This window comes from Sus scrofa, chromosome 1, assembly GCF_000003025.6.
Source record: "Sus scrofa isolate TJ Tabasco breed Duroc chromosome 1, Sscrofa11.1, whole genome shotgun sequence".
NCBI classification, from domain to species: domain Eukaryota; kingdom Metazoa; phylum Chordata; class Mammalia; order Artiodactyla; family Suidae; genus Sus; species Sus scrofa.
In genome coordinates, this window is record NC_010443.5 from 207,377,312 (window position 1) to 207,392,870 (window position 15,559).

Genomic DNA, 15,559 nt, shown 5'->3' on the forward strand with positions numbered 1-15,559 from the left:
TAGTGGTTTGACGTATGTATATATTGTGAAATGATTACCATAATAAGGTTAGTTAACACATCCATCACCTCTCAATGTTACATTTTTTTGCAGCGAGGATGTTTAAGATCCACTCTCTTAGCAACTTTCAAATATACAATGCAGTGTTGTTAACTACGGTCACCATGTTGTACAGTATGCTTTATTTAGAGAACCTTCTGCAGGTGACAAGATGAAGAGATGTTACTTAAGTGAAGATGATTTCTTACTGGATAGTCTTTAGTTTTTCTGAGGGTGTGGGTGTGGGTATTACATGTTTAAGTGGAAATATTAGCCTTGTCTCCTTTTATTTATTTATTTATTTGTTGTCTTTTTGCCATTTTCTTGGGCCGCTCCCTTGGCATATGGAGGTTCCCAGGCTAGGGGTCCAGTTGGAGCTGTAGCCACCAGCCTACACCAGAGCCACGGCAGTGTGGGATCCGAGCCGCGTCTGCAACCTATACCACAGCTCACGGCAATGCTGGATCGTTAACCCACTGAGCAAGGGCAGGGATCAAACCCGCAACCTCATGGTTCCTAGTCGGATTTGTTAGCCACTGAGCCACAACGGGAACTCCAGCCTTGTGTCCTTTTAAAAGGAGAGATGCCTTCCTCGGTTACCCTTTCTGAAGTGTACTCTGTAGGTATCTCAGTGTCTACTGTGTGCCACACCCCAGGTGGACATTTATAAGGACGGGGATGGATGCCTGGGAGCTACCAGGGGCATGCTCTCTGCATCCCTCTTCCTGTAAAGGTCAGTCCAGCGGGGGTTAGTGGCAAGGCCTGAGGACTGTAAGCTCCTGTCTGGCACAGGCACCTGGTCATCACAGCCAGATCTATGTTGTGGGAGCACATAGCCTCTTGTCTTCTCCACAGCCACTCACATGATAAAGCAGTATGCTGGCACATGGGACACTGAGCTGCGATTCAAATGACAAAATCTATACCAAGAGCCTCTTCAGCATTTTGATTTAGAAAAAGGAGTGTTTTCCTAGTTAGAATTTTTGTTTTTTCTTTTTTTTGGCCGTCCCAGGGCATAAGAAGTTCCTGGGCCAAGGGGATCAGATCCAAGCCACAGTTGTGACTTATGGTGCAGCTGAGGCAACGCCAGGTCCTTAACCCACTGTGACTAGCTGGGGATGGCACCTGTGTCCTAGTGCTGTAGAAATGCTGCTGATCCCTTAGCATCTCAGTGGGAAATCCTAGATTTTTTATATAGGCCAGAGAAACATCCTTTTACTTTTGGCTGAAGAGCTTTTGCTTTAGGACCAGCTCATTTCTCTTCCAGCAGCTGGTTTATGAGCTTCTGATTTTGCTCTAGTCACTAATCTCTGGAGAGTGAAGAATAAGATGGAAATGCCCTTGACTTTATCCCCACGTAAAGAGTGTGATATTAATGTTGATCTGTAGGTCAGAGATTCCAAATTCTAAACTCAGTTCTGTCACTACCTATAATGCCATTTCTTCTTTTTTGTATGTGCACATTTTTTTTCCTTTCCTGCCTGGATGCAGAATCATGCAGCATAGTGTACACATTGTTCAGTGTTAATGGTCACACAGGGAAAAACTCTAACCCTCTTACCTCATTTCTGAATCATAGCTCTAAATGAGGTGATAGGATTGGGGCCCTGATGGTCCAGGCTCACTTCATTCATTAGGCAACGTGTATCTGGTGAGCAATGACTCTGTGATTTCTCTGCAAACAGGGGAAGTAAGACCCTGCCCTGATGGAGATAGATTGTAACCAAGTAAACAAATAAAATGATTAGAGACTGATAAGTATTACGAATCAAAGAAATCAGATGATGGGAAACTCTAAGTAAGCTGCTATTCTTAGTAATTTTAATTAGGGTTATCAGAGGCTCTCTCTCTGAGGAGGTAGCTTGCTGAGATGTGAATGGAGGGATGAAAAGGAGTCAGTCATAGGAAGAGTTGGATGAAGAACATTATAGGAAAGAGAGACAATGCAGAGAGGGGTAGGCTGAGTTTGGCTTGGGAAAGGAACAGAAGGACATATGTGTGCCTGAAGTGGAGTGAGCAAGGGGGCCAGTTGGTGGAGACGGTTTCAGAAGCTGGGTCATTTAGGGCATCAAAGATCATAGGAAAGAATTTGGGTTTATTCCAAGTATAATGGAAAGCTTTTAAAGAGGCTAAAGCAGTGGAATGGTATGAGTTTATCACAAGGAGAGAAAGAAAAGAACAACTGCAGCTGTTGCTTGAAGAGTTGAATGGTGGGTGTCAAGTGTGGGAGCAGGGAGACCGGTGAGGTCCTTGTGCTTGGTGGTGGTGATGGTGGCAAGGATGTGAGAGAAGGATGCTTTGAGGATTTGACTTGGTTACAGGGGATCCCAAACATCTGGATGAGGAGCTTAGATTTGATTTTTGCAGTTGTGAGGGAGTGTTGTGTATGTGTGAGTTTGTGAGTGAGTGTATGTGTGTTTGTACGTGTGTGTGTGGGGGTGGGTGTGACTGTGAGTTTATGGGTGAGATTGTACATGTGAGTCAGTGTGTGTGAGTGTGGGATACATGTGTGGATTTTTGGGTGGATGTGAGTATATGTGTGTGTGTGTGTTTGGGTGTTTCTCTTCTTGCTGCTTTTGAACAAGCCAGTGGCATGAAGAAAAGCCTGTCCTATATGATGCAGATAAAAGGCTGGTAGCAGGGACACTCCCTGGGAGGGTAATGGAGTTAGATGTGACATGAAGGCCCAGAGGTGCTAACTTGTTAGCTGTGGAGAAAGAGATTGAATTGGCAAGTCTTGTTATTAGTTTTACCTTGTTTATGGTTAAATGAGACTGAGGAGTAGAGACTCCATTAAAGGTGTTACATTCTCTTCAAAGTAGCCCATTTTATTGCTAGCAGGTTATGTTATTAGTCTTAATTATTAAAAAAAATAAATTAAAACTCACTTAAATTCCTATGCTTGGTTTCTCTGAAATAAATGGAAAGTGGAATGATTCTACTGTGGCCCAGCAGAACTGTTCCTGCTCTGCCCCTGTATGTGTACACACACACACACACACCCACCCACCCCTCCTCTTTTATACTTAAAGTTCTTGATTCTTGAGAAACTCATTGTATTTTTTGTTTTCCCTCCAGGACATCTTTGAAGATGCCTTGGAAACTCTCTCTATGTAAGTAGTAACATAATTTAAAAAGTATGTGGTAAAGGAAAAGTGATGATTTTCTTATATAAGATGTAAATATTTCATTCTCATTTTTTTTGTGAGTAGTGAGTATTAGAAAAATCTACTTCTCTATAACTTAACAGGATGTGATTAGACAAGAAAGGATCTATTTAAATTACTACCAAATATATTTTTGAGTATTATTTCTTGTAACATTACAAAGTAAAATAAAAGAAAAAAATGCCTTCCAACAAATCAAATTTTATTTGTTTATAGTTTACCCTTTTATTTCTTGTCCATATTTATTTACATGGCTGGCCTCATGTTGTACATTTTTGCTTTTGGTTTGCATTTAACTTTATTTTTATTTTTTTTATTTTAATTTTTTTTGTCTTTTGTCTTTTTGTTGTTGTTGTTGTTGTTGCTATTTCTTGGGCCGCTCCCGCGGCATATGGAGGTTCCCAGGCGAGGGATTGAATCGGAGCTGTAGCCACCAGCCTACACCAGAGCCACAGCAACGCAGGATCCGAGCCGCGTCTGCAACCTACACCACAGCTCACGGCAACGCCAGATCCTTTAACCCACTGAGCAAGGGCAGGGACCGAACCCGCAACCTCATGGTTCCTAGTCGGATTCGTTAACCACTGCGCCACGACGGGAACTCCTGCATTTAACTTTATTATAAGCATTTCCTATAAGCTTATAATAGTCATGTTATGATTTCAAATGACATCATATTAGGTCAAGTGCTTTTTGTAATTATTTTAAATGACATCATATTAGGCCAAGTGAAACAGCACAGTTTACTTATCCGTTTCTCTGTTATTAGACATTTAGGTTTTTACTGGTTTAAAAACTTAATGCTAAGTAATGAATATTTTAATGTGTATAGCTTTGTCATAGTTTTGAATTATCTCTAAAGGTTAACGTCAACTGATGTGAGATTATTAGATTTAAATGGATTAATATTTTTATTGCTCTTTATATGATATTTTTCAAGTTGCCTTTCTGTATTAGTCAGCTCAGGCAGCCATAACAAAATACCAGAAACTGGGTGGCTTAAACAACAGAAATTTGTTTTCTCTCAGTTCTGGAGCCTGAAAGTTAGACATCAGGGTGCCAGTGTGGATAGGTTCTGGTGAGAGCTCTCTGCCTGGTTTATAGACAGCCACCTTCTCATTGCATCTTCATGTGGCAGAGAGGGAGCAAGCCCTCTGGGGTCTCGTCTTATAAGGTATTAGTTAGGCATGAGGACCACTCCACTCTCAGGACCTGATCTAAACCTAATTGCCTCCTAAAGGCATCATCTCCACATACCATCGTACTGAGGATCAGGGTTCCAAAGTGTCAATTTTGAGGGGACACAATTCAGTCCATAGCACTTTCAAAAGAATTTTATTAGTGTACATGGTGACCGATGGTATGTAGGTGAAGTGGTTTAATATGTAGCCTCAGGGAGTTCCCGTTGTGGCTCAGTGGCTTAAGAATCTGACATAGTATCTATGAGGATGTGGGTTCTGTCCCTGCTTGGCCTTGCTCAGGGGGTTAAGGATCCTGCATTGCCACAAGCTGTGTTGCAAGTTGCAGCTGATGCTCAGATCTTGAGTTGCTGTGGCTGTGGTATAGGCTGGCAGCTACAGCTGCAATTCGATTTCTACCCCGTGAGCTTCCATATACCGTGGGTATGGCCAAAATAAAATAAAATAAAATAAAATATAGCCTTAGAGTTCCCCCTGTGGCACAATGGGATGGCTGGTGTCTCTGCAGCACCAAGATGCAGGTTTAGCACAGTGGGTTAAGGAATCTGGTCTTTAATCTCAAGGTCACAACTATGTGATCCCTGGGAACTTCATGTGCCAAAGGGTGGCCAAAATATAGCCCCATCATCCCTAGGTATTATTTGAAACTGTGTTGCTATTTAAATGATACCTAATTGCTTGGTTTTTAAAAAATTTTCTTATTATCATTGTTTAGTCTATCTCATCCTTTTAAAATGAATTTTAGTCTTTTTTTCTCAATTTTTCTCCTACATACTTAATCTTTCTTTTTTCTTTTTTTGTCGTTTCTAGGGCCGCACACCTGGCATATGGAGGTTCCCAGGCAGGGTGTCTTATCGGAGCTGTAGCCACTGGCCTACACCAGAGCCACAGCAACTCAGGATCTGAGCTGCTTCTATGACCTACACCACAGCTCATGGCAACGCTGGATCCTTAACCCACTGAGCAAGGCCAGGGATCGAACCTGCAACCTCATTGTTCCCAGTCGGATTTGTTAACTAACCACTGTGCCACGACGGAACTCCCTCTTACATACTTATTAACTTTAGAATATAAATACACCTTCATCTTTTGTCCTGGTTGCTACAGATATTTTCCTAGTTGCTATTTTTCTGTACATTAATGTTGCAAATTTTTATAGTTTTCAAAAAGTTTTAGAGTTCATGTTGTTGAATGTGTATGTGATTAAAAAAACTTAATTTGAAAATTTAAAAAACCTTTTTGTTGTGCAATAGTTTCAGATTTACAGAACTATCGTGAAGGTAGTACAGAGAGTCCTCTAGCTCACACCATTTTCCCTGTGATTCATTTCTTACATTAGAATGATATATTCATCACAATTAACAATCTGTCATGGACGCATTTTTTAACTGAAGTCTGTAGATAGTTCATTCAGATTTCTTTAGTTTTTATCTAGCATCCTTTTTCTGTTCCAGGATCCCATTTAGGACTTCTCCTTAGTCATCCTATCTCCTTAGGCTTCTCTTAAAAAAAAAAATGCATTTAATTTAATTTAGTTGGATTTAATTATTTATTTTTTTTGGCTGTGCCCATGGCATGTGGAAGTTCCCAGGCCAGGGATTGAACCTGCGCCATGGCAGTGACCTGATCCACAGCTGTGACAACACCAGATCCTTGACTGCTTGGCCAACAGGGAACTCCCAGGCTCCTCTTAATTGTGACAGTTTCTCAGACTTTGCTTTTTTTTGATGACTTTGACAGTTTTGAGTATTGGTCAGGTGTTTTGTGGAATGTCCCTCACTTGGGATTTGCCTGTTTTTTTTCCCTCACGATTAAACTGAGATCATGTGTTATAGGAGGAAGACCACAGATATAAAGTACCATTTTCATCACATTATGTCCTCCTGGCTTACTACTGTTGATGCTAAATTTGATCAGTTGGCTTGAGATAGCATTTGTCAGGTCTTTTCACTGTAAAGTTACTCCTTCCTCCCCTTCCCTTTTCACACTGTACTCTTTGGAAGATAACCTGCTTATGTATTACTTAAGATTACTTTTAAGGTGAGTGCATTCTCTGCCATCCAAAAATCTTACAGTTATTCAGCTCTGCTCCTGCTGCTCTACTCTGAGTGTTGGAATGAAGAGAACTTGAGTTACATAGCAGACTGAAGTCTAGGAGATGGAAAAGAATCAGCCTGTGGGACTGGTGACTGGAATTCTCCAGTGAAGGCATAGCAGTTCCCAGTGGGAAGCTAGAACACCAGACACACACCAGAAAGGGTTTTAGTTCTTAGAGATGAAAACAGGTCAGACACGTAATTTTTTTTTTTTTGTCTTTTTTTTTTTTTTTTTTTTTTGTCTTTTGTTGTTGTTGTTGCTATTTCTTGGGCCGCTCCCGCGGCATATGGAGGTTCCCAGGCTAGGGGTTGAATCGGAGCTGTAGCCACCGGCCTACGCCAGAGCCACAGCAACGCTGGATCCGAGCCGCGTCTGCAGCCTACACCACAGCTCACGGCAACGCTGGATCGTTAACCCACTGAGCAAGGGCAGGGATGGAACCCGCAACCTCATGGTTCCTAGTCGGATTCGTTAACCACTGCGCCACGACGGTAACTCCCAGACATGTAATTGATGTGACTGATGGGTGGCACACATTAAAACTTGTGTTTCTTTGAGGTTTCATTGGCTGCATTAGACTGGCAGTAGCTTTACCTTTGGGTCTGAAAGGTATTTCTAACATTATTATTTTAAAATAATGATTTTAGCTATTTCTAACATTATTAGTTTAAAAAAAATCAGCTATTTCTAACATTATTAGTTTAAAAAATTCAAATTATAGGGAAACAAACAAAAATCTCTTGAACTTGACTTCTGGTTTCTGGTTTTCCTTGTAAAGAGCTTGGAAGTTGTCACTCCAACCTAATAACAATTAAAGAACTAGACAGACTTGAAAAATCCACAGGTACAGGGCAAACAACTGCCTCCAAGATTGGAGGGACAGAGAGGCAAATTCAGGGAGTCATGGCATATCAGAGGGGAAGACAGTGCAGGAGCAGGAAAGCCTCAGCTGTGATCAGTGAATTGCCGGAGGCACAGCATGAACTTTTCTAGGAGCTGAGAACCATATGGGGACCCTGTCATGTGAAGGTGCCCTTCACCCCCATGTGCAATTTATCTCCAGAAGCTCCACCAGAATCCCACAGTAAATAGAGGAAAAAAATCCCTTTGGGCTTTCTACAGAGTGAGGAGAAAAGGAACCAAAACACGCCACAGTTTCAGTAAACTATTACAAGTAACCAGGGGAGTGTAGTTAACCAGAGCCTAGTTGGAGCTGGATAACTGCAGCCCACTCTAGCCATCCTGCCCCACCTAAGCAGGAGAAAAACTGAGAATCAGTTGAGAAGTTCCCAGTCCAGAGGCACAGGTTCCCTAAGAGACTGAGATCTAATCACAGAACTTGGGAATGGTTCCCGTCCCCAACACCTCACCACCATGTGACTACAGGCCTATTTACAGTTCCTTTTTATCCTGTATGTCATATTTAACTGTTAATATTACAAGGCAAACCAATAGGCAGAAAACACAGTTGGAAGAGACAGAGCAAGCATCAAAACCAGACATGGTGAGGCGTGGGAATTTAAAACAACTATGGTTAACATGCTAAGGGCTCTATGGATCAAGAGGAGAGCCTGCAGGTACAGATGGACAATGTAAGCAGAAAGATGGAAATCATAAGAAAGAAAATGGCAAAGGGAGTTACTATTGTGGTGCAACGGGAATGGTGGTATCTCTGGAGCACTGGGACACAGGTTCAATCCTCGGCCCAGCACAATGGGTTGAGGATCTGCACTGCCACAGTTGGACCTGATTTCTGGCCTGGGAACTCCATATGCTGTGGGGCAGCTTTATAAAGAAAAAACAAGAAGAAAATGCTAAAGAAAAAATAAAGTCCTAAAAATAAAAACCATTGTAACAGAAATGAAAAATGCCTTTGATAGACTTATTAGACTGGACATGGCTGATCAAAGACTCCCTGAGCTACAGGCTATAGCAATAGAATTCCCAGAAGCAAAAAGCAAAGAGACCAAAGACTACAAAAAACAGAACAGAGCATCTAAGAACTGTTAGACAACTACAATAGGAATCACATGTGGAATGGGAACACCAGGAGAAGAAAGAAAGAAACAGAAAAAATAATTGTAATAATAATGACCTGAGAATTTCCTCAGTTAATATTAGACACCAAAACAGAGATCCAGGAAGCTCAGAGAATACCAAGCAGGATAAATTAAAAACATTAAAAAAAAAATCCCCTCGGTATATCATCTTCAAAATATGGAAAATCAAAGATAAAGAAAAAATCTGGAAAGGAGCCAGAGGATAAAAGCTCCTTACCTATAGAGGAGCAAAAATAAGATGACTTCCAACTTCTCAGAAACCAGGCAAGCAAAAAAAAAGTGAAATGAAATGTTTGGGTTGAGAGAATAAAACTGCTAACATAGAATTCTGCTCTTTCTGAAATTATCTTCAGAGGTAAAGGAGAAATGGAGTTCCTTTGTGGTGTAACAGGTTAAGTATCCGGTGTTTTCACTGCAGTGGCCTGGGTTGCTGCTTTGGTGCAGTTTCAGTCCCTGACCTGGGAACTCCCACAAGCTGCAGGTGTGGCCAGGAAAAAAAAAAAAAAAGTAAAGGCAAAATAAAGACTTTCTCAGGTGAGCACAAATTGAAGGAATTTGTTGTCTGTAGATCTGCCTTGTAAGAAGTACTAAAAGAAGTTCTGGAGTTCCTGTCGTGGTACAGTGGTTAACGAATCCGACTAGGACCCATGAGGTTGCAGGTTTGATCCCTGGCCTCGCTCAGTGGGTTAAGGATCCGGTGTTGCCATGAGCTGCGGTGTGGGTAACAGATGCTGCTTGGATCCTGCTTTGCTGTGGCTGTGGAGTAGACCGGTAGCTGCAGCTCTGATTGGATCCCTAGCCTGGGAACCTCCATGTGCTGCAGGTGTGGCCCTAGAAAAGCTGAAAAAAAAAAAAAAAAAAGTTCTGTATAGGGATGGAAAATAATGGGGGTCAGAACCTCATATCTACATAAAGAACATCAAAGAAGAAGAAGTCAAAGTAAAACATTTTTCCTTAATTGATCTAACAGTTAAGTTTTTTCCAAATAATACCAATAGTGTATTAGATTATTTACAGCTTATGTTTATATATTTTATATACATATTTATATAAAGATGTTTATGTATGCTTACATGTAAGGGAGATGAATGACAGCAATGATATAAGGGATAGGAGGGAGGAATTAGGATTATTTTATTATTATAAGGTACTCACACTACCTGTGAAATGATATAGTGTATTTGAAAGTAGACTCAGATTAGTTGTAAATGTGTATTGCAAACTCTAGGGCAACCACCAAAAAGAGTAAAATAAGAAGTAAAGCTGGTGTGCTAAGAAAGGAGAGAAAATAGGGTCATAAAAATGCTCCATTAAAACCACATACAGCAGAAAAAGAGTGGGAGACAAGGATAGGAACAAAGAACAAGGGCAGCAAGCAAAAAACAGTAATGAATGTGGTAAATATTAATCCGGCTATGTCAACAATCACTTTGAATGTTAGTGGTCTAAGTTTTTTCATTAAAAGACAGAGTAGATGAAAAAACATGACCCAATGATATGCCGTCTACAAGAGACTCATTTTAAATGAAAGACACGTATAGGTTAAAAGTAGATAAAGAAAAATATATTGTGCTAACACTAATCAGAAGAAAGCAGTAGTAGCTATCCTAATTTTGGACAGAGTAGACTTTGAAATAAGGAAAGTTATCAGGGATAACTTACATAATGATGAGGGGGCAGTTCTCCAAGAAGACATAATTCTTAATGTCTTTGTACCTAATAACAGAGCATCAAACTACATGAGGCAAAAATTAATACAACTACAAGAATAAATAGATGATTTTATTACCATAGTTGGTGACTTCAACGCTCTAAGAAATAGATCCATCAGGTAGAAAATCGTTAAGGTCATAGTTGAACTTAAAAAAAAATCCCCCAAATTAACCTAACTGAAGTTAATTTAGCTCCCTATCTCATGCCAACCCTAAAATTGCTTGCCCGTTATTCTAACACCATTTGCCAAATCTGAATAAAAGAGTATATATGTATGATGCCTTCTTTATCAAATAATAAACTCATTAGAATAATAATGCTCTGTTTCTGGGTTTTGTATTTTGTCCCTTTGATCTCTATGTCTGTGTTTGCACAACACTACTCCATTTAACTGTTTTATGTTTCAATATTAGTAGGACTGACTAGTTCTCAGAATAGCATCCAAAAATGACCTCTGTGATGGAGATATTTTTGATTCATGATTATCAGAAACCTATTGCGAACTCTTAAAATGTGGAATTCTGGAGGCTTTGTGTCTTAGGTTCTTTTATCCTACTGTCAACCATATTACAGTTTTGCTCATCTTGAAAACAATAGTTCTTTAACGCTACCTTGCTTTCTAATTATCTAACATTTTCTTTTCCATTCATTGCCTCTTTCAGCCTCTCTTAAGCTGCATCTATCTGCTGTTGCCTACATGTTTTTTTTTTTTTTTTTTACTTCCAAATTTAACTTCCCCGTCCTGTCCAGTTTAGCAAATACAAGTGTTTACCCATTCTAGAATTTACCTTATTCTTTTAGGTTTCTGATGTGCATTATTTCCTGTGACTCTTAAGACTCTCTTAAACAGTTTTGTGTTTCCTTTTCAATGTTGACAAAATGTCCCTGATACACACTCTTGTCACCTTGGTTGTAGCAATACACAATAGTTACACTTCACCTAATAGAGATCCTCAGCTACTTGAAATAGAGCTCAAGGCCAGACAGGGTAGACAGAGTAGGTAGTAGAGTCCATGCCCTAAAAAGCTTCCATCCAGAGCCTGTTTACACTGAAATTTAGACTTATGCGCTTTGGCATAATTTTGCTGGAGTTCTACGAGGTATGGTGAGGGGGTGGTTTTAGAAGCTAGTTTGAGATAGTCTCAAAAAGTGACAAGGAAAGAAGAAAGAAAATAGGACACATAGTCATAGAATTCCAAAGCACAGGGGTGTGGCTTTACCTTGCCTAAGTGCACCAACCAGATGTACCTTCCTGGAGGGACAAGCCCTTGGACTTGACAGGTGAACTTCAGCACTAGTCCCTATGGCCATTTACTACCTGGGAGAATTGAGTCTCAGTTTCTTCATCTTTCACAAATAGATCTCTCACAGAGATGATAAAAAGAAATTTAATTGAATTGTGAAAATGAGTATAAGCACATAGTAGGTGCTCAGTAAATGTCAGTACTTTACTGTTCCCCCTCCCTGGCTGCTGTCAGTCTCCACTGAGAAAATCATGTTCCTAATGCTGTCTCTGAGACCCCGGAAAAAGGTTAAATTATATCTAGTTTATTCCATTTGAGAAGGTAGAGACTTGTGTCACATATGTTAAGAAAATGCCAAAATGACTGAAAATGTTTGCAAATACCATTTTGAAAGTTAGTAGGATATACTCTGTTCACAGAGAAATCTCTCTTGGGTGTTTTCCTTTATTTCCATAGTACAGAGTGCGATAATCCTGTAATCTGTCTCCTGCATTACTGACCATTTTTGAAATTAAAAATATTGCTGAAGTAATCTATTATTCAAATTTTTCTTTAAAATATTGTCTATGTTTCCATCTGATTACAAATAAGTTAATTGTAAAAAAAATTCTTCAGTTGTTTATTTATTTATTGGCTCTATCTGTGGCATGTGGAATTTCCTGGGCCAGATACCAAACTCGTGCCACAGCAGTGATGATGCCAGGTCCTTAACCCACTGAGCCACCAGGGAACTGCACATGTGAACTTTTATTTTGTCATAATTTCACTGTTTCCAAAATTTCTCCCTCATTCTCTCTCAAATTTATGATGCCACTACTTTCCCTTGGTGATCCATTAGCTGCTAAACTCAGTAGAGCTCTTTTTCCTTATGCAGATTGAACCACATATTTTGGTTTTATGTGCTGACAGCAACACTTCAACCTCTCTGTAGCAGGATGTGTTCTTGCCAACCTGGTGATTAATTTATTCCTATGAATATTTTCTCCTGAATTTCTAATGAAAAGAGGCACATGGACAGATGAAACACATTGATTCTACAAAAGAAAACTATTTCCTGGAGTTCCTGTCGTGGATCAGTGGTTAATGAATCTGACTAGGAACCATGAGGTTGCGGGTTCGATCCGTGGCCTTGCTCAGTGGGTTAAGGATCCAGCGTTGCCATGAGCTGTGGTGTAGGTTGCAGACTGGGCTTGGATCCCACATTGCTGTGGCTCTGGCGTAGGCTGGCGGCTACAGCTCTGATTGGACCCCTAGCCTGGGAACCTCCATGTGCCACAGGAGCCGCCCAAGAAATGGCAAAAACAAAAACAAAAACAAAACTATCTCCTGGTTTCCTCTTCTGTTTGATGAATTCACCATCACAGATGTAGTTTTTCCTAGTTCTGGATCTTTGGTGTTATTTTAACTAACTAACTAACTTACTAACCTAACTGTCTTGGGAAGTTGCTAGGTTTGCAAGCTGGCAGATCATACAGGCATCTCTAATATTTAGAACTGGAGGGAAAGATCAGAGATTAAAAAAAAGGGAGTTCCCGTTGTGGCGCAGCGGAAACAAAACTGACTAGGAACCATGAGGTTGTGGGTTCAATCCATGGCCTCGCTCAGTGGGTTAAGGATCTGGCATTGCTCTGAGCTGTGGTGTAGGTTACAGACACAGCTCGGATCTGGCATTGCTGTGGCCGTGGTGTACGCCAGCAGCTGTAGCTCTGATTAGAAGCCTGGCATGGGAAACTCTATATGCCGTGGGCGCAGCCCTGAAAAGCAAAACAAAAAACAAGTCAAAACAAAACAAACCAGCTAGTGGTACATTGAACATGTCCTTTCTAACAATTAAAATTGTTTATGAACTTTCTGACTTGCCTAGCATAGGAGGTGACCTCTTAGGAACTGTACATTAGACCTATCTCATGACCTATAGAAATTTGCCAGAAAATTAGCCTCTTGTTTCCTTATTTACCAGTTCTGGAAGTTCTCCTTGTGGTGAAATGGAAACAAATCTGACTAGTAGCCATAAGGATGCGGGTTTGAACCCTGGCCTTGCTCAGTGGGTCAGGGATCTAGTGTTGCCGTGAGCTGTGGTGTAGGTCGCAGACATACCTTGGATCCCGCATTGCTGTGGCTGTGGTATAGGCTGGCAGCTGCAGCTCCGATTGGATCCCTAGCCTGGAAAACTTCTGTATGCCTTGGGTGCGGCCCTAAAAAGAAAAAGAAAAGAAAAGCAAACAAACCAAAAAATCCCCCACACCGTTCCTGCTGGCATGTGCTTCTGGGTGCTCTGATGACTGGGTGTCCTTCTTTCCCAGTGTTTGTACACAGCTACTGTCTCTGACAATGTAGTGGTGGGTCTAAATAAAGACTGCTCATAAATTAACTGTGATATGACATGTGAAGAATAAATGAAATGTCTCAGGGGTTCCAAAGAGAGCTCTTGTCTCATCGGGAGATCAGAGTGGTTGGCATTGGTTTTGGATTTTGAGGGACATCAAGCTTACCTGGGACACCTGTGAACACAAGAGCAATTGGTTCACCAAGGACTCCTGGCCTCCACTGAGTGAGGAGAGTAGCCTAACCACGTAGAATCAAGCAACTTGGTAGTGCTTTCAGCTAACCTTTTTCTCATAAAGACCACCCTGGGCAATGGCACAGAAATCTAATTAACTGTAGAGTCTGGTCAGGTACTAGTTAATCAAGATTTCTTTTTCTGATAGTTTTGAGAATCAGAGGAGACATCACATTTATGTTCAAAGACTGTTAGATCAGATGTAGGTTTAATATGTTCTCAGCGATCTCTCATAATACCTTATTACAATATTGAATTTATCCTTATATAGAAATTCGTAGGTGTTTAATCGAGTCCCGAGGCACTGTGAATACAGTGGGATGAATATATTCATGTGCAGGAGTGACAGTGAATTTGTTCTTAGCTTAGACATCGGAAGAGGCAGCTGTTTTTAGTCAGGTGCCAAGGAGTTTACAATAGAAATAAAAATAGTTTGTAGCATAGCATTTCTCATGGACTTTTTCCTTCTTCATGAAACTTCTCTTTTGAGCCTTAAATTATATATCAGAATGAGATAAAGCCTTTAAGGCAGTTCCTCCCCCAAATCAGGTTCAATCAATTAATTATGATGCAATAGTTTGGTCTGTTTTAAGGTTATTTGGGGTGAAAATTAGTGAATGATAGTTGAAAAACATCTAGTTAATATTTTTCTTCATAGTGGTTAAATTATAACTAGTACCTAGAGGCAGAGTTAAATTTATTTCCATTTTTCTGTGATCTCTCTTTTGACTCACCTTTCTTGTCTCAGTAATCCAAATGTTACTCAGATATGGAAGGGGACCTCTCTCCCCAACCTGATTTTTATTTTTCCTAACCAGGTTGGCATTTAATTATTTTATTGGATCTAAGATACCATTACCATGATCTATTAGTGCTAGGGAAGGAAAAAACCCAGCGGAGAGTTTTATAGGTGACTTTGCATAAGAGGATGAAAAAATAAAACTGTCTCACAGGAGGACCAAGTAAGGAAATGTGTCCTTCAATCTTGGTACTAGGTAGGGAGAGGAAAAACAAAAAAGCCTGTTGGGATTCTCTGCCCTGGGAAATTTAAAAAATAGCTCTGGTAATGTTATTAATTTCTATCCAATAAAATCCCTCGGCGTTCCTGTCGTGGCGCAGTGGTTAACGAATCCGACTAGGAACCATGAGGTTGTGTGTTCGATCCCTGGCCTTGCTCAGTGGGTTAAGGATCCGGCGTTGCCATGAGCTGTGGTGTAGGTTGCAGACACGCCTTGGATCCTGAGTTGCTGTGGCTCTGGCGTAGGCCGGTGGCTACAGCTCCCATTCGACCCCCTAGCCTGGGAACCTCCATATGCTGCAGGAGTGGCCCTAGAAAAGGCAAAAAGACCATAAATAAATAAATAAATAAATAAATAAATAAATAAAATCCTTGTTTTAAGTTTACATTGTAGTTCATCAAAGTTTAGTATATTTATCACTCTAATTAAAAATATTCATCACTCAAAAAAGAGACACTGTG

At 40.5% G+C, this 15,559-nt stretch overlaps 1 protein-coding gene across 1 annotated transcript in view; it reads left to right on the top strand.

The window, feature by feature from the left end:
* TTC39B (tetratricopeptide repeat domain 39B) overlaps positions 1 to 15,559 on the top strand; it is a 143,409-nt gene that overhangs the window by 29,967 nt on the left and 97,883 nt on the right. Inside the window, 1 exon segment of the mRNA XM_021063500.1 lies at positions 3,118 to 3,152. Within this exon segment, the coding sequence (XP_020919159.1) occupies positions 3,118 to 3,152 (35 nt within the window).